Here is a 19,981-nt window from a genome sequence, read left to right on the forward strand (position 1 = left end):
CTCCCAAAATGAAAGTGTATATACCAGCTTGGTATATACAAATATAAACAAATCAAATATGACTGCAATTCCCATGGTGTTTTATAAGATGGCAGTTTAGTTAGGAGGGGAGAAAAACCACCCCACATCATTCTGAAATATGGTGATGCCTCTCTATTTCTCTGCTGAGGGCCAGAAACTAACAGTCCTGTGAGCTTTTCAGAATGACAAAAGCTTGCTACTCACAGCTATCTTTAACTCCTTTTGGCCATCTGGGGCCCAGCTCCCTCCCAACTTTTCACAAATGGGCTATCTTCTAGTGCGTATTTAGGGTCTGGAATGCTAGCAGATTAAAAAAAAATAGAAATTTGGGGGCAGCTAGGTAGCACAGTGGATAAAGCACCGGCCCTGGATTCAGGAGGACCTAAGTTCAAATCCAGCCTCAGACACTTGACACTTACTAGCTGTGTAACCCTGGGCACTTAACCTTCATTGCCTCTCCAAAAAAAAAAAAAAAGAAGAAGAAAAAGAAAAAGAAAAAATAGAAAATGAAGGACAGAAGTAAAATGGATTAGTCATGTGATATTTCCAGTTTTGTTGTTCTTTTAACCTGAGAGATAGCATTAGAGGCAGACCTTGGAATCAAGAAATTTTAATTTAAGTTTTTACTCTGACATTTGTTACATGTGACCCTGGGCAAGTCACTTAACCAACCCCTGATTGCCTATGGCAACTCTTAGACTACAAGGTATACATGAGTTGCTGATTCACAGGTGTAGAGAGTTTTCAAAGTGCAGATGCCCTACCCCAAATTACAGCTCTAGACAAAAAAACAAAACAAAACAAAAATCCTAGTATTTTCCAAGAATGTGTTATATTCTACTACGTGAAAGAGTAAAAATTAAGATGTTTTGAGATTCCCAATTCTCTTGGCTGGCCAGTCTCTTTCCCTAGGAGGTGGCTCAAGTAGTGTACTTACTAACATGCTCTAAGGTCCAAGTCAGAATTTGATCCCAAAGCTATGCTCATTTCTCCGGGCCTTTCCCATATCTCTTTTCTTGGAATTGCTTCTCCCTCTTTCATGTTCCAGAAGTTTAGGCCGTGTCAGAGGGAAATTTAGGCCATCCGCTCTCAAGCCAGCTATCCTCCGGGTGGCCTCTAAAATATTGTTGTTATGTTAGTTTCACTTAGAAAGCCAACTTTTGTGAATTTCTTACCCCTAGTCCTGTCTACACATGGGTCATATGAGTTGAAACCCTAATTTCCATGTGAACTTTAATGGCAGAAATTAAGATATGATTCAAATGACATACAATAGTTTTTATGAAAAAAATTTAAATGGCTTATAATGGTGATATCATGAATTCTTAAAATTAAATTTGTTTTCATTGATAGGCTGATTTATAAAGCAACTATTTTTAATAACAGTATATACATGTATGCATATACATCCATATACATGCTATATATGATATACTGTCAACATGTTAGCACATCAACATAATATTAACATATCGTATATAATATATGTTAACAATATATACCATGTTAATGTATTATAGGTTGTTGACATATTCGCATGTTAACATATATCAACACATTATCTATAACATATCTAATGTGTTGATATTGTGTTAACATGCCAATGTGTTAACAATACCCAGCATGTTAACATGATATTAACACATATACACACATGTATATGTGTGTGTGTATATAAACACAGAAATCCCTGACTTATGTTAAGGAAAATTTGCAGAGAAGTGACCAATTTGCAAATTCAATTCAATTCACTAACATTTATCTGGCATCTATGATATGCCAGAAAATGTGCTGGGCGCATTTCATTTAGCAGTGCAAAAGAGCCCACCCAAATGTTATGTCTCTCTGGGAGAACTGAGAAAGGGATAAAATTAATAAGCATTTCTTGCTTTGGTCCTAGGGAGGTACAATGTCTATGGTGGTATTTCCTTAAAAACTGGCCTTGACACGTGTAACTCTCATAGAAATAGAAAAGAAAGTCTGTGGAGTTGGAGGAGGGGAGGAATTACCTACCCCAGTATTTCTGCTAAGCAGAATTAAGGCTGAAACAAATTGATGGAAATTCTTCTTTCTCTACTTAGTCTCTAATTTTAGATTTGGCCAGTTATGAGAACATTAAATGAGAAAGCAAATGTAAATCAGATTATACTTAGATTTTGTATGCCTGTTACATTTCTGCAACTGAATTAGCCCTTTCCCTTAATCCTTTTGAAGAAGTCAAGGAGGCCATGGGAGCATCCCCCGCACCCCACCCTCACTCCATACTATATAGAAATCCCTGAAAGGTGTTTTAATTCAGGACAAGTTTGCAAGACAAGTAGCCAGAGAGTTTTTCTTATTTTTCTACCCCTTCCATGCGTATCACTCATGAGGAAACAAATTTATTTGACCAGTCACATAGAATTGTTGAATCTTAGTACTAAGGAACTTTAGAGTTAATCTAGCCCAACCATCCTATATTAAAAATGAGTCTGAGGAGAAGTGATGCATAATTAGTTAATGGCCAAGTTGGGACCAGACACAAATTAGTAGACTTAACACCCAATGCCCCTCAACTATACCATGGTATCCTCATTTCTCTCTTGACGTGATCAGAAAAATTAATTATTCTTTCTCTTTCAGTAAAATATTTCAGTGCTTGGCAACCTTTTCATATCCAAACTTCCCCCTACTCCCCCAATGACAGCATTTTAGCTATTTCCTCTATTTCTGTTCGTGGTTAAAGTGAACTTCTACTTATCTTTATCTATTAAATGGCTGCTCTTTCTGATATTACTAGATTGCCCTGGAGCCTCATGCTTTTCATGCTTATCAAAGTTGGAACTAGGGGATAGACAAAATAGACAATTTCCTAGAGCACAATATATGTAAAGGTACAACTGAGAACATCATTCATATTACATTTTACAATTACACCTATTTTAATACTAGAAAATTCTACTTTCTGTGACACATGGACATTTATTTATTTATTTATTTTGTGAGGCAATTGGTGTTAAGTGACTTGCCTAGGATCACACAGCTAGTAATTGTTAAGTGTCTGAAGTCAGATTTGAACTCAGATCCTCCTGAATCCAGGGCCAGTGCTCTATCCACTGCGCCACCTAGCTGCCCCTGACATTTATTTTTTAATAAGTCAAGTGTTATAGTAAAGGCTGAAATTCTGTGGTGAATAGCACATTGATTTCAACATAGCAGACACTTCATAAATGTTTATTGGGTTGAAATAGGGCACAATTTTCAAATGGTGAGGTTCAGAGCAGGGAGTCAGACATATGAATGCCTTGTTCCAACCCTGGTGCATATTCATTATAGGCTTTCATCCTGGGCCTTCTCTCTCCACATCTTTAATCATTTTGTATCCCTCCTCTAACCCTCTCCAAGTTCATCACATCTTTCTTTAGTTGTGGAACTCGACCACTATTGAGTGTAAGTCAGGATTTGCTCATGGAAGGGTTGTAGTTAAGAATTTTAACTTGAGAAAGCCAACTCATCTCTGGGAAAAAACAAAACAAAACAAAACAAAATATATATATATATATATATATATATATATATATATATATCTTAAGTAACTCATTTAACATCTGGCTCTGGAAAGAATGTATTCTCTCCAAATAATCATAGAATCATAGGATTTTAGAGCTGTCTTTCTTCCCTGATTTCTTTTTTTTTCTTTTTTCTTTTTTTGGTGGAGCAATCAGGGTTAAGTGACTTGCCCAAGGTCACACAGCTAATAAGTGTCAAGTGTTTGAACTCAGGTCCTCCTGAATCCAGGGCCAGTGCTTTATCCACTGTGCCACCTAGCTGCACCGCCCCCCCGCCCCGATTTATTTTTGATGTGGTACCTTCATTCATTAACAATAATGGCATTTATAACAATCAGTCATATTTATGATGGTGAATGTGTTAGCTGTATTATTTTTCAAGTTATTTGAAAACAATTTTGAGAAAATCACAAAAAATCAGTAGTATTTGTCATTAGCAAGTAACTCCTATCTTAATAGAAGTGTTATAAATACTGCTCAACAAATAAAATAAATTTCTTTGTGTTTTAGATATTACTTTAAAGTACAAGCAAAAAATCCCCATGGGTATGGACCTATCAGTCCTTCAGTCTCTTTTGTTACAGAATCAGGTATGTATTATCATGTATTTTGGATTTTCCTTTCTTTTTTAAAAAATAGCTTTTATTGATGTAATTGGGGGGGAGGGGCAATGAGAATTAAGTGATTGTCCAGGGTCACACAGATAGTAAGTGTCAAGTGTTTGAGGTCAAATTTGAACTCAGGTCCTCCTCAATCCAGGACTGGAGCTTTATCCATTGTGCCACAGAGCTGCCCCCTGATGTAATATTTTTTAAATCACCTACATTTCTCAATGTAGCCTTCTACCTTCTCCCCTTTTCTCCTTTTTCTCCTCTCAGAGAGCCATGCTTTATTTAAGAGAGAGAGAGAGAGAGAGAGAGAGAGAGAGAGAGAGAGAGAGAGAGAGAGAGAGAGAGAGAGAGAGGGAGGGAGGGAGGGAGGAGCTTCACTAAAAAAAAAAATCTAACAGTATTTTCAATATTCTATTCTAGTCCTCTGCTTCTTCAAAGAAAAGAGAGAAATGGCTTTTCATAGCTCTTATTTAGAGTCAAGTTTGAGTATTTCACAGTATTAATTTTCTATTATTTTGTTGTTTCCATTTATATTGTTGTAGTCATTGTGTATGTTATTTTCCTGCTCTTGCTTAATTCACTTTGCATGAGTTAATATAAGCCTTCCCAAATTTCTCTGTATTCATCATATTCATTTTTCTTACAGCACAGTCATATTTTATTACATTCATGTACCACAGCTTGATTAACTATACCCCAATCAATGAGCATAATCAAATATATAACCAAATGGGTAAAATCAGTACTTTTCTATGTTTAAAAAAAGAATCCCCGATTATAAGCACAATTAAGTGAGAAACAAAAGGGAAAAAATAGATCTTAGCCTTAGCAAAACCACTTCTGATTTTTCTCTTTTGAATAAAAAGGGGGTTTCCCCCCATGGTACTAATGATATTAAGAGCAGTTTGTATATCAGTTGTCTGGGAAATGAAAAGGTTAAATCCCATAGCAGAGAAATCTCTTTTTCAACAGCATGGGAATAAATTTGAAAGTATCTGTGAAAGATTTAGCTACAAAGTTTAAAAATTTGTTTCTAATTCTGAACAGCTGAAGAGTATAAAAGTAATTTGGTTTAAGAGGCACCCAATACACAATTGTTTACTCAAAAGTAAATTTTATCTTCTTTACAAAAACAAAACAAAAATATAACAACTCACCAGAATTTGCCTGGATTTACTTAACATTAATAGTGTAATTAAGATATTATTTAAGCTGAAAATGTACAAAGTGAGCTCATTTCTTCCAATTGGATCATGTTACTTGGGGTAGCATCCTTAACTTTTACAGATATTGTCACAGAGGATAACCATGTGCTAGTCATCCCTGTCAAAGACACAATACTGGGTAGGTCATGCCTGGCTCTAGCCCAGGAAATCAATTCTTAGGTTCTTTTCTTAACAAATGTTCTTCATTCTGCAACAAGATGGATTTCTAAAGCAGCTGTAGTTCTCTACCACACATGTGGCTGCATGACACGCACAAGTAAAAGAATGTTGGACAACTAAATCTCCAGCAAAACTGGTACCTCCAACAGAGGGATTTGTGTAGTTGGTTCACTACATAACTGTAGACTCATCACAAAAGATTTGTCACTGGAAAATAATTTCTTAAAGCCAGTGAAATAAAAACGAACTAAATCAAAACGTAAACAGGTGAAATGTCTCAGTGAAGAGCTTTGGCCTCAGAAATGTTTTCATATGCTTCATTTTTAACAAATTTTCGTGAAATCATTTCCATTTGTAAATGGGGAAGATGAAGAGAAGATGTCATTTGTCAGAATTCTCCTCAGAAAGTTGGCAAATTACCTGAGGACAATATCTCTGGATGTAAAGTGGACATTTGGCCTTTACCAGGTTGTCACCCCCCAAAGCCAGGCAATTCAAGATTAACAAGATTAATTAAGATATTATTTAAGCTGAAAATGTACAAAGTGAGCTAATTTCTTCCAATCGGATCATGTTACTTGGGGTAGCATCCTTAACTTTTATAGATATTGTCACAGAGGATAACCATGTGCTAGTCATCCCTGTCATCTAGTAAATGAAAGTCTAAAAATCTATATTGGTATTTGTATAATGGTACAAATGTTAAGTTTAGGGCCCTAAAGTAAGACTTTTCAAAAGACAGCCTCCTAAGAAAAACCCTAACCGTGAAGCTTCTTACTTTGCTTGACTCTAAACCATTGCATTGGCTTCTATGGTGGTGGTTACGCCTGTACCCCAGTCTCACAGGTCTGAATTATCTAGTTGGATTATATATAAATCAGATTAGCTGAGTTTCTCCAATTCCTATTACCTTAATGAAACAAACAAGTACTGCTTCATAGTGAGCTAAAAACAGGAACATGACAAAAGTTGTAGCGTCCTCATATGTTGCCTTTATATAAGATTATCTAAATCAGTAAGTTCATGACATCTTAGCTTTAGGAAATGTGAGTATGGATGTAATATAAATCTCAGCATCAGGTATGAAAACATATGCCCTTTAACTTTTTTAAAAAACCATTTGAGAGTGTTTTCAGGGAACCACAAGAAGCCAGAATGTTGGTGATTAGTGGTGCTTGAATGCATACAGGCAAATGCACTGAGGTTGTTTTTTAAACAGCTCAAACAGCCCTCAGAATTTGCTGCCTCTATTCTGTCAGGGGCTAGCAACCAGAGCAGGTATGATTAAGTAGTGTTGGAATTACATGCCTTCTTTCATGGAAAGAAATGGATGGCATGAGAAAGGAGGTTCTCATAGAAAAAATTTTAAGAAAATGTGAATTTCAAAGAAGCATTAATTAAAGGATGTCCAAAATAGCATTGCCTAAGACAGTAAGCACCACTGGCTCAAGAATACCAGAAATCAGTCAGGATAGGTCAGATCAATCTTTTTGTATCATCATCTGCAAAAACAGAAATTTTAGGAAACAACAGTTTCTCTATGACTAACAAGATTATAAATTTTGAAAAGAACACTACTCTCAGATAAATGAATTGAATGTAAATATTGTGGAAAACCTTTGAGAACTACCAAATACTCTATATTTTCCGTTCCTACTCTTCTTTGGAGTTAACATTCTTTGGCTTGGTTAGTCTAAGCAGATTCCATGTAATGTGATGCAGAGCTTGAAGAACAAATACATTGTGTCTCACAGAAGTAAATGGATGAAGTAAGAAAAGTCAATAAATTGGTTTTTTTTTTCTTTCTTACAGACAATCCACTGCTTGTTGTAAGACCTCCGGGTAAGTTGCATTACGTGACAGTTGTCTCAAAGATGTGCCTCTGATTAAATTGAATTTGGAAATTATTAGATATTTTCTTATATTATTCAAACCTGTAACTAATAGGACAATGCCAAATTTCCATCCAACATATTCTAAATAATTCAATAATTTAATTTCACACACCCTCCCTTCTCAAATAGAGAAGAGAAATGATACAAGAATTTGCAGTAGTTGTAGTTGCTGGAGAAAGAAGATCCAGCCATCTCAAGACCCACACCTCGGAAGATGTTCTGATTATATTAAGCTTTTTGCATTCAACATTTCAATTCCATGAACATTTTTTTTTTGCTTTAAGCTTTGACTATATGACACCACTTTCTGTTTTCTTTTCAGACAAGTCAACTAGCTCATGTTGGTAGAAGTCAAAGTCAGTTTTATGGGTCAGCCACTGAGGAGGGGCATCAAGCGATATTCCTTACCCTCAAAAGATCAGTCTGCCTTCCTCTTGTCATTCTTCCATAATTTAATTTCTTTAGGTCTAAATTGCTTTCAAATTTCCTGGAGTCCATTTTAAAAATACATAGACTCTGAATAAATATTGAGCTTTATCATCAGAGAGCAACGTCCTGAGAAATAGACCCCTGACCTGTTAGGTTGAATCTAATATGATGAAAATTAACAGGGACACATTTGGGTTAAGAAAAGTCAACTTTGGAAATACAAGATGGGGACTGAACAGCAGTTTATCTGAAAAAAAGATAATGAGGATTTTAGTGGACTGCATCAGCAGTATGGAAAGAAGGCCAAAAAAGCTAACATCATATTATGCTACATTGACAGTAAAGATCAGCATTGCCATACTCTTATGTTCAGACTTGAATACTGTGTTCGGTTTTCAGTACCATGTTTAAATAAAAGAATTAAAAACAATAATGACAACAACAGCAACAACAAGCATTTATATGGAAAGCAGTTACTGTGTGCCGGACAATATACTAAGTGTCTTAATAAATACTGTCTCATTTGATCCTCACAACAATCTTAGGAGATAGGTATTGTTATTATTATTATCTTCATGGTATGATTGAAGAAACAGAGACAGATGTTAAGTGACTTGCCCAGAGTCACATAGCTAGTAATCATCTGAGGCTGGATTTGAATTCATGTCTTCTTGACTCTCATCCTACTGTTCTGTGGCCTGCTTCATCACCTAGTGGCTCCATTGATTAGCTGGATTGTGAGTTTACAGAGGAGGGTGGCCAGTATGGGGAAGGTCATTCACATTATATTATGTACAGATTAGTTGAAGAAGTCAGATATGTTTAACTTGGAGATAAGAAGACCTGGAAAATATGCTATCTTTAAAGATTTAAAACCATATTGAAAAGGCAAGGGACTAGACCTATTCTGTTTGACCTCAAAGGGAACAGCAAAGAGCAATGGGAGGCAAATTTCAGCTTGAAGCAAGGAAATACTTCCTTGCAATTGTTCAAACACAGAAAGGGCTGCCTTGGATACTTTGGGGTTTTTCCTTGGAAGTCTTTAAGTAGAGGAATGATGCAAAGAGGATTCTTTTTCAGGTAAACCTGATGACCTGCAGGGGTCCCTTCTGACTTAGAGATTTTGCAAAGGATTTCTTAAAAGGAGAGTTAGGACAGCATCACAATTTAACCCAAGGCTTAAGGCTCTGCTTCCACCAAAGTCATGTTCCAAAGGCTCTGGCAGAGAACAAAAGCTTTTGGTAGAGGTCCATCCACACTAGCAGGGCTCCAAGTAGAATCACTAATGTACTGTGTATTGGTCCTCTTAAGGCCAGTTTGGCTAAGTGCAAAGAATAATTATCATAAGGTTGGTCACCAGGTGATGGATTTATTTGGCTGCTCCAAGTCATAAAAACTGCTTACTAAGTGATGGAAGATTTGGGATCTCTGCTGGCAGAAGAATACCAATAAAATAACAGATCTTTTGAAGGAAGTATTTAATTGAATCCATATGGGCCTTATTTTAAGTGAAGGATCTCATTTCCTTATTAACTTATATCCTGCTTGATTCATAATGAAAGAAGGGAGGCAAGGTGGAGAGAATAGAGCTGGAACCCTAGCTCTGTCAAGCACTGCCCATGTGACCTTAAACAAGGCACTTAATTTGGTTGGGTCTCATTTTCTTCATTTTTAAAATGAAGGCTTTAGAGTGGATGACTTCAGAGGTGCCTTGCAGCTCTAAGTCTACAATTCAATGTTGCCTAAATTAGCAAAATAAATTTCAGTTGCAAATTCATAGTTACTAGTTGAAAAAAGTATGAGGAATTTTATTTTAAATTCAGGGAATAATTTATAACTATAACTTACATTTACAAAAAGATGACAGACTACAATTTCACAAGGAATTATAAACATTTTGCACTATTGCCCATCTTATTTTTGGGCTAAGTATTCTTTTTTTTTTTTTTGCGGGGCAATGGGGGTTAAGTGACTTGCCCAGGGTCACACAGCTAGTAAGTGTCAAGTGTCTGAGGCTGGATTTGAACTCAGGTACTCCTGAATCCAGGGCCGGTGCTTAATCCACTGCACCACCTAGCCGCCCCCTAAGTATTCTTTTAATGACAAATAATTTAATAGCTACACAATTAGAGGGAACCATTTCAAGGCAATATAAAAGGGGAGTAGATTTTTCTTCTTGTTAAAAAAAAAAGGAAGAATCAATAAAAGTGTCTTGTAGGCCACCTATGTTGTAGAATATTAAAACTGAGTCAGAATGCCTTTTGATCGCCTTTTGTGTTCTCAAGGTGGGGAACCCATCTGGATTCCATTTGCTTTCAAACGTGATCCCAGCTACACAGACTGCCATGGGAGACAGTATGTGAAGCGAACATGGTACCGAAAATTTGTGGGAGTGGTTCTTTGTAATTCACTGAGGTACAAGATCTACCTCAGTGATAACCTGAAAGGTAAGGTCTTTAAGAGGGGTTTGCTGTTGATTGACACCTAATGAAATCATTTGGATCAAAAGATGTGCCCACTCGACATCACCAGTATTATTTTGCCTATACCCTGGCTCTGATTTAAATCCAGTGCAGCAAAGCACGTGCTGCTTGTTAGGAATATTATTATATTGGGGGCATCCCTTTCTCCCTTCCCCCCAAATGGCAGAGTAGAAAGAGCACTTGATATGGAATCAGAAGATAAGAGTTTGGATCCAAACTCACTAGCTTTGCTGCTAACAAATGCTAAGGGCTTTGCCCATTTTCTTTGTTAGGTTAATAAGACCTTACCTTTAGGAACTACTTTGTACTTGAGAAAATGCTTTCCTAATAGACTCTGTGTCTGCCACCATTTCCCCTGCCTTTCATTTTTATTATCTTTGTTGTGTGGTAGAAAGTCTTCTAGGATTTGGAACCAGAAACACCCAAGTTCTAATATTTGCTCTGTCATTTACTACCTGCATGACCTTGGTAATCCACTTGACCTCAGTTTGCTCTTCCTTAAAATGAGAGGAATGGATGTGTTGGCCTCTATGGTGCCCCCCCCCCCGCCCCGTTTTGATTATCAATCATCCTTTTTGTATGTTACAAATGCTCATGATGAAACGATGTGTCTCTGTCCTTATGGGGTGTATGCTCTTTTCAGATACCTTCTACAGCATTGGAGATAGTTGGGGGCGAGGTGAAGACCATTGCCAGTTTGTAGATTCACACCTGGATGGAAGAACGGGTCCTCAGTCATATGTAGAGGCCCTGCCTACTGTTCAAGGTAAGATGAGTAACAGCCACATTTGGGCTCCTCATTTGACACATAAAATTACTTCTTTTTTTGCAATAATGGGGTTAGAGGGAAAGAATAGAAGGAGGCCCTAAATATGGGTGTGGAATTCTTTATGACTGTGCTCCTAGAGTTGTTGATTAAAGCAGGCATAATGTTGTAGCATTTCAGGAAGCTTGCTTGATTAAATAGGGCACATCACAAGACTTTATCCAAAAATCAAATCAATGCTAAACTAAGGGCTTGCTCTATGTACAACACTGCTACATTTTATGCAATACATACACATAAAATATGGTCTTTCAGTCTATCTAGAAAGAGAAAACAAAAACACATGAAAAGTCAAATATCAATCACAGATTTAATGAGAGTTCAAGACTATAATGGAAAAGATGTCACTTGTCATGACGTGACTTGTACAGCTAGTAACTGACATATGAATTTAGAGGAAGGAGAGTACTTTATGCTATGGTTGTCAGGGAAGGCTATATAAAGGAGGTGGGCTTTGAGATGAGTCTCTAAAAAGTGAATGGTATTTGGCAAGGCAGAAAGAGGTAGAGAAGACACTTGATGCTTTAGAAAGACAGGAACATAAGCAGATGAATAGTCAAACAATGTTACAGCTCAATGTAAAGAGTCGAAGGACAATATAAAGCTAAGTAGAGATTTTATTATACTGTACTATTTCATTCATGGGGAAGAGGAAAAAAAAAATCCTCATCAGATACATAGGAATTCTGCCACCTTTGTTGTATTGAGTAGGGGTAGCTGGACATAATGATCATTGGGGTATTTACTAAATATGTACTTAGTTGTGTCATGAAAGAAAACTACTTTACATTTTTCCTCTCAAATACTGATATATTCTCCCTTCTTCCTGCTTTCTCTCCTTTCATCTTATCTATTTCCCTTTCTTAACCATTCCAGGTTATCATCGCCAATATCGTCAGGAGCCTGTAGAATTTGGCCGAATTGGTTTTGGAACACCCTACTATTATGTGGGATGGTATGAGTGTGGTGTCTCCATTCCAGGAAAATGGTAACCAACCCTATCACCACTGCAAATCTCGCCCACACCTCTCAGACCTGTCAAACTACTTTTACCAGGAGACTATAAGGTCTTGGGAAGAAAATGAAGACAGCAATAGAGAACCTCCTAAGTCCAGGTGCTTGGAAGACCTAAAGCCAAAATCCTATGCACTTCTCACACTTAAATCTGGGAGTCTGCTTCATTACTTGACCTGGGACTGAAAACAGGATTTGCATTTGATATTCAAATTCCACTTTGCTTCTCTGTTGTATGTGTGTGCGCTCGTGTTTTTAAAAAGTCAACACAACCCCAAAGAAATAATAAACAAGCAACTGAAATGGATTGCACTTTTCTTCAGTGAGACTTTCAAACTTTACTAAGCACAAAATTTGGACGTTTCATATATCTCAAAGGAACGACCTAAGCATGCTGTGCTTGCTTAATGGAATGCTAAATAATTTTCCATTGTTATTAATGGAATCCTCTGTAACTGGCAAAGTTTAAAGCTTCAGAGTTTTATTTTTGTTTTGTTTTGTTTGTTTTGTTTTGTTTTTGTTTTCCTATTCAGCAATGCTGAGCTACTAAAAACACCCACCCACAGCAATATAGTCTACATAAGCCATGCTCTGTGAGCTTGCCCCACTGCTGGACTAATACACCAGATCACATTGTAAATTCACAAGGTATATATGTGTATGTGTATGTATGTGTGTGTATATATATATATATGCATATATATATGTGTATATATATGTCTGCAAGGATATTACTTAGAATTGCTCATTTTTTCATGTCTTCTGGATAAATGTTTCTAGATTTTTGTGCAAAAGGTGCTGATAATTAACAAGTCTTTTTAAAACAAATGTTTCCATGTAAAATGTACCATGCATAATATAACAGCTGTGGAAAGGACTGTTCCTTTTGCAAATACTGTTAACCATCACTAAGTCATCTGCATGAAAACCATATTCAGTAGTGTTTCAAAGGGTCAACTCGATTTCTGGCCCCAAACTAAATGTCTCGGTCCAGCTTTGTTTTCTTATTTTCTCATTTTTGTCACTTCCCTTGATATTTACTTCTTGAACCTGAGGCTTTTTGTTTGTGCTACAGCATGAGTTCTTTTTTTTTTTTTTTAGTGAGGCAACTGGGGTTAAGTGACTTGCCCAGGGTCACACAGCTAGTAAGTGTTAAGTGTCTGAGGCCGGATTTGAACTCAGGTACTCCTGACTCCAGGGCCGTTGCTCTATCCACATTTAAAAACTAAAAGTAACTACAAGCGCCACCTAGCTGCCCCAGCATGAGTTCTTTTTAAAGATACACTAATAATTTTTAACTTAAAAAAACCCCTATACTTGTGAATAAGCTCATTTCATCAGCATCTCTCATATAGATCCAATTAATGAGTACAGATTCCACGAATGCCCCTACTGGAGACCTCTTTCCAAGTTGACATTTATGCTTTAATGAATATTGTATCATTTCAGTCATTCAACTAGTTCATATCCAGCTAATTATACTACCATCAGAAATGTTCCATCATGCCATGGACAGACGGAAACACTGTCCTGGAATCCCCAAGCTCCACCTTTATATACCACAGTGGTCTAAATATAATCCATACTTCCTCCTTTCCACATCTGGCTTGTGTAAAACCTGAATGTAGTCTCTAATTAGTTTTGGGTTTTTTTTGAGGGGCAATGAGGGTTAAATGACTTGCCCAGTGTCACACAGCTAGTAAGTATCAAGTGTCTGAGGCTAGACTTGAACTCATGTCCTCTTGAATCCAGGGCTGGTGCTTTACCCACTGTGCCACCTAGCTGCCCCCTAATTAGTTGGGGGGTTTTTTGGGTGGTTTTTGGTTTTTGGTTTTTTTAGTCCATCAGTTCTTATTTTTGCTTTTTTGTTTTTTTGGGGCAAAGAGGGTTAAGTGACTTGTCCAGGGTCACACAGCTAGTGTCAAGTGTGTGCGGCCAGATTTGAACTCAGGTCCTCCTGAATCCAGGGCCGGTGCTTTATCCACCACACCACCTAGCTGCCCCTAATTAGTTATTTTTAATATATGCCTATATATTTTCCTTTCAAGGAGATTTCACTTTAGGGCGGAGCTATATTTGGGGGCATCCAATTTGGGACCAATAGGATGAATTGATAGGGTAATAAACTCAGGTCCCTAAATAAAATAATCACTATTTTCATCATTAACAATGTGGACTTTAGGGCTCTCTATAGACGAATATAATGAAGTAAAACCTGGCACATCTAGAAGGTTTTCGCCTCGAAAGCAGAACTTGCTGGGGGAATTAGGGATCTCTGCATCATCAATGTATCAAAGATTAATAGTGGCAGTGAAACCCTAAAGAGCAATGATAATAAAAATAGCTCACATTTATACAGTGCCTCAAGATTTAAAAAGTTCATTATATGAGTATGGTCTAACGTGAATGGTCCATTTAAAACTAAGCTACAAGGATTAAACCTCTGTGCCTTATATTTTCCTGAAATGCTATATCCCTATTTCAACATGAAGCAACAATAAATAAGATGCAAGTCTGGGAAAATAAGATGGTACTACTATCTGGAAAAAAGATGAGCTGATAGGATGTTTATATGACACTAACAATGGAATTTACAAACCCAAGGGTAATACTTTTAAAGTTGCTTGTGGATACACACACACACACACACACACACACACACACACAAAGGGAGTTATTTAAAAACTAAAAGTAACTACAATGATGTCTCAAAAGAGCATTTCGTTTTTAAAAAGTTGACTATTTAAATATCTTCAGGTATTTTACTTTACAATGCCAAGACAAATTAGAGGATCTTTAGGAAATGGTGAACTTTCCCCAACAAGTCTATAACATGGTTCCTCTTAGAGGAAAAAAACAAACAAACTGTCTAGTTTGATGGTAACCAATAGTAGTATGCCTCCACCAGTCAAGGACAACCATGGATCAGTGCCTTGAAAAGCCACAGGCCACAGTGTGGCTGTGCAGTCCGATATGGGAGCCACAGCTCCTGAGTGACTTATAACCGGTAACTGCCACATCCTATGTTATATCTACCCCATGAGGAGTAGCTGGAGTGCCCTCTCCAGGGCGCTGGCCTGGGCAGATCAATATGGAAAACAAGCTGTTGCCCATGCAGCAGGTTTTCCCTCTCTGCGACATTGGTGGATCCAAAGGAGAGGCAGAGCCAATAGTTTGGCACCAGTGCCACCGCAGGAGTTGCCAGAGGGATGTGATGTCCAACATCCAACTGCCTAAGGGACTCTGACTCCTGAAGGTAACCAATAGCCTGATTGAAAAACACATGATCAGTGCTACAATGCCATATTTATGTAGGAGTGTATCTTGCTGGAGTCTCTTCAATTAGAGGAGGATTTAAGTGTAGATTTCTTGACAATGTGTCCTGAAATTTAAATTACTCATTGGGACTTGCCCATGACAAGATGAGTTCTGGACTGACCTCAAGCTCTTGCACTGGGCTGGACCTTCCTTTGGTTAGCAGGCAGAAGGAGCATATAAGGACAGCATTCTCATTACAAATTCAGAAATCAGGCATTAATTCAGCCTCTTGAATACCATAAAGACACTTGAATCCATAAGGAGGACTTGGACCTGAAAGGTAAACCATCCACTTGCTCTCGCCATTGATTCATTCAACAAACACTCATAAAGCATCTAATATATGTAAAGCACTGTGGTGGTGGTTGAGGATATAAAATTAGATATTATATAAGTCCTGTTCTCAAAATATTTATTAATGGCAAGAAAAATAGGCAAAAATCATTGTGTCAGATGGCAGAATGAGATAAAGCACCAAGGAGATGTCCAGGCTATGAGAAATCTGAGAAGGGAAGAGGAAAACAAGCATTTATTAAGCACCAGTGCTAAAGGTTTTTTATATATGTATTTACACTGCGCCAACCGTAGTGCTGTGTTTTATAGGTTTTATCTCATTTGATCCTCACAACAACCCTGGAAGGTAGATATTATTAATATCCCCATCTCACAGTTGAGGAAACTGAATCAAACAGAAGTTAAGCCCAAGGTCCCATGGTTACTGAGTGTTTGAGGTAATTTTAAAATTAGGTCTTCCTGACTTCAGAGCCAGTGCTCTATCCACTGCAGCATCTGGCTTCCATGAAATGAACACATGGGAGTGAATGGGTAAAATGGGGTCGTCAAAGAAGGTTTCATGAAAGAAGTTTTAGGTCTTGAAAGAAGGGTGTGGTTTCAATACATAAAGGTAAGTGGCAGATGCGGTGGGTGGAGAAGGGAGCCTATCAGAGCATGTGGGAATGATATGAACAAAGGGTTGGAGATGGGGATGGGGAACAGAGAGACTCCTTTTCGGGCCCTTCTATGCCCTTTTACCTAGACACCATTTGCTTCAAATTTGAAGCAATTTGTGCCTTGGGGAAGGAAAAAGGAACAATTGATGAAAACTTAGTTTCCTGCTGAGACCAAGGTGAATCCAAACACAGAGACCATTTGACCAACTTTGTCTTCCGAAGGAATAAAAACAATTATTCCATTACTATTATATGTCTGAGATCTGATGAATTTCAGGCCACAGTAAGTCCGAGAAGTGAAAAAAATTTCTTTCCTGCAAAAGAATCAGACAGAATAAAAATATGAACCATTAAAATCCTTGGATTACAGGGCAGCTAGGTGGTACAGTGGATAGAGCATTGGCCCTGGATTCAGGAGGACCTGAGTTCAAATCCGGCCTCAGATACTTGACACTTACTAGCTATGTGACCCTGGGCAAGTCACTTAACCCCAATTGCCCCCCCCCAAAAAAAAAAAAAGAAAAAGAAAAGAAAGTGTTGACCGCCTTCTTTTCCTGGATGCTCTCTCCTTTTTTGTTTCTCCTCTTACCTTTCTTACCATTTCTTCCCAGTCTCCTGATCATCTTCTGCCATTTATGGATGTACCTTGTCTTAGTCACTCTTCTCTCACTATACTTTTTTTTTTAATCTCATCATGTCCTCCTGGGTTTAATTATTATCTATGTGCAAGTAACTCTCAGATCTAGAAATCCACTCTATCTACATTCTGAGCTGTAGCCCCTATTGGATTTCCTATTGGAAATTATCAGTGAGATATAGCATAGGTATCTCATGTAGTCAGCGAGCAAGCATGCATTAAATACTCATTTTGTAGTAGGTTTTGTTCTAAGTGCTTGTTGTTTGTTCTTCATTCTTGAAGAGGACCAATGACATCACAAGATGATGTCTTGACTCATGGATGAATTGGATCGAAGTGAGGCAGAGCTGCACAAAGTCATCAGCCTCACTCTCTCTTCCAGAGTTATGGAAGTCCAGTGGCAAGACAAAAGTCAGGGTGACTGCTGATGGCTTGGGATGCAGTGACTTTAGTGTCTTCCAAGTCTCAATCCAAGCTCTCACAGTGCCTGCTTTGGTCATCTTCATGGCCATTAGAACAAATTGTTATCATCTTCCTATTCTGCAGGGGGAAGTTTTTACATGCTTGGGGTAGACACCATTATAACTCACCAACTGACCTATCAGTTACCCTCTGCTGAGATGGGTTACCAGGCTGTGGCCACTGAACAGGTTTACAGCTTCTTGGAGCCACAGGGGAGAGCTGAGTGCCAGATAGACACCAAGGGTGGATGAGTAGCCCTGAAAAGGGCTTGGCAAACCCTCATACCAGAAGCGCTAGCCCTCTTGGAATACTCCATACACCCCCACTAAGCACTAGAGATAGAAAAAAGGGCAAAAATATGATCACTAACCTCAGTGGAACGCAACATGTACAAAACGGGCCAGAAGACCACTTGTTAGATACACCACAGAGGAGATTCATGCACAGGTTGGACTAGATTGCCACTAGAATACCTTTGAACTCTCAGATCCTAAGATTTCTTTTCTATTTGGTAGAATCAGTGAGCCAATGCAATTCTTGTTCCCTCCCCTATGCCTCTTTCCTTTTCTCCTACCACCTCTCTCTACTCTATCTCCCAAGGTCTGACCTTTACTGGACTGTTTTACCCATAAATTATGTCTGAATGCCTTAGATTAACATGTCTGGGCTTATGGTATGGTAAAGAGAAGAAAACTGTCCATTTATTATATATCTGCTAAAGTCCCTTTTTGACTATCACTTCCTTGTGACACAATCTTGGTCTTTGCGGTTGAGTTTTGTTTTTTGTTTTGGGGGATTTTTTGTTCAGTGTTGAGGTACTAGGACATCTCTTTTTGACAAAGTCTCTCACATGCATGATGATGTCAGGTCATGTTACAGTATTTAGAAAAGTTAATAAATTTCATCTATCTTTTGCTTAAAGAGACAATTCTAGCTCTTATCCATATGTATTTGTAATTTAACCCTTTTTGCCATCATTTTGCATTATATATCTCAGTCATAACCCTCAGTTACAGTAGGAAGATAAAAGATCTGGAGACAAATCAGTTCAGAATGGGTTCAGTGACCTTAGACATGGGGGGAAATGTAAAATAGTTGGGACACTACTTCACTGTTGGTGGAACTGTGAACTGATCCAACCATTTTGGAGAGCAATCTGGAATTATGACCAAAGAGTTATCAAACTGTCTATCCCCTTTGACCCAGGAATACCACTACTATGTCTGTTTCCCAAGACGATTAGAGAAAAATATAAAGAACCTATATGTTTTTGTTTTGTTTTGTTTTGTTTTGGTTTTGGTGAGGCAATTGGGTTTAAGTGACTTGCCTAGGGTCACACAGCTAGTAAGTGTCAAGTATCTGAGCCCAGATTTGAACTCAGGTCCTCCTGAATCCAGGGCCAGTGTTTTATCCACTGTGCCGTCGACCTGCCCCCTATATGTTCTAGAATATTTATAGCAGCTTTCTTTGTGATGGCAAAGAACTGGAAATTGTGGGGATGCCCATTAATTGGTGAATGGCTCAACAAGTTACAGTAAATGGAAACATCCAACATTCCCAAAACATGCAACAGATTTTAGATGGTACAAATCATTCCCTATAGAATGTATCCATTTTACAATTAAATAAGTAAGTTTATCAAGAAATAAACTGACTTCTAGGCATGTAGCATGTCAAGACTAAGACAACATTCTCAGTTTGGCTTACAATTCTTAGTCAAACAGGGACAGACTCTAAAGAACACCAACTGTTTTCAATTATATGATTGACACAAACAAAAAACCTATAGTGTGATGAAGTATATGAAGTTTTATGGACCGACCAAACAAAAACTTTTAAAAAGAAAACAGAAATGGATACAGGTTGATTTAGTGTCAAAGCCATATACTTGACCTATATGAGAAATAAACCAGTTAAGGGGACAAAAATATCTGGAAAACTTTTCAATTCTTATTGCATGATAGCTAAAATTCCCCATGTATCTTATTGCGATATTTTTACTATTTGGAATCTATCCAATAAAAGGTATTAATTTTTCCCTCCTTTTTATACTCTTGGGCCATCACAGAACAGTCAAGCCTTTTTTTTCCACGCTGAGGAAGCAAATGGATTTTATTTCCCTTCATATTAAAGGAGGTTTGTGATTAATGTTATTTCAAATGTCAAAAAAAAAAAAAGACTGGATTCATTCATTCATACCAATGTATTTTTCAAAGAGAAAAAAAAATAGGTGCCTTCCTTTCCTTTCCAGAGTTCTATTCATAGAACTAGAAAACACCCACAATTCATTCTGGGTGTTATTCCTCCTTCTGTTTTCTAGACCAAAAATGGGAATAATTAGCAATACAGTTGCCTTTCAGAACCTAGCTGATTGACAGAAAGAAAAGCAAGATCCTCAAAAG

General features: G+C 37.7%; 1 protein-coding gene across 1 annotated transcript in view; it reads left to right on the forward strand.

Annotated features, from left to right (window-relative positions):
- Positions 1-13,019, forward strand: part of FNDC1 (fibronectin type III domain containing 1) — a 128,518-nt gene extending 115,499 nt beyond the window's left edge. Inside the window, exons 19-23 of the mRNA XM_044004883.1 lie at positions 4,080-4,159; positions 7,378-7,407; positions 10,175-10,336; positions 11,016-11,138; positions 12,075-13,019. Coding sequence (XP_043860818.1) covers positions 4,080-4,159; positions 7,378-7,407; positions 10,175-10,336; positions 11,016-11,138; positions 12,075-12,190 — 511 coding nt within the window. The 3' untranslated portion in view covers positions 12,191-13,019. The remainder of the gene's footprint in view (positions 1-4,079; positions 4,160-7,377; positions 7,408-10,174; positions 10,337-11,015; positions 11,139-12,074) is intronic.
- The last annotated feature ends 6,962 nt before the right edge of the window (positions 13,020-19,981 follow it).

Source organism: Dromiciops gliroides, chromosome 4, assembly GCF_019393635.1.
Source record: "Dromiciops gliroides isolate mDroGli1 chromosome 4, mDroGli1.pri, whole genome shotgun sequence".
In the NCBI taxonomy this organism is placed as follows: domain Eukaryota; kingdom Metazoa; phylum Chordata; class Mammalia; order Microbiotheria; family Microbiotheriidae; genus Dromiciops; species Dromiciops gliroides.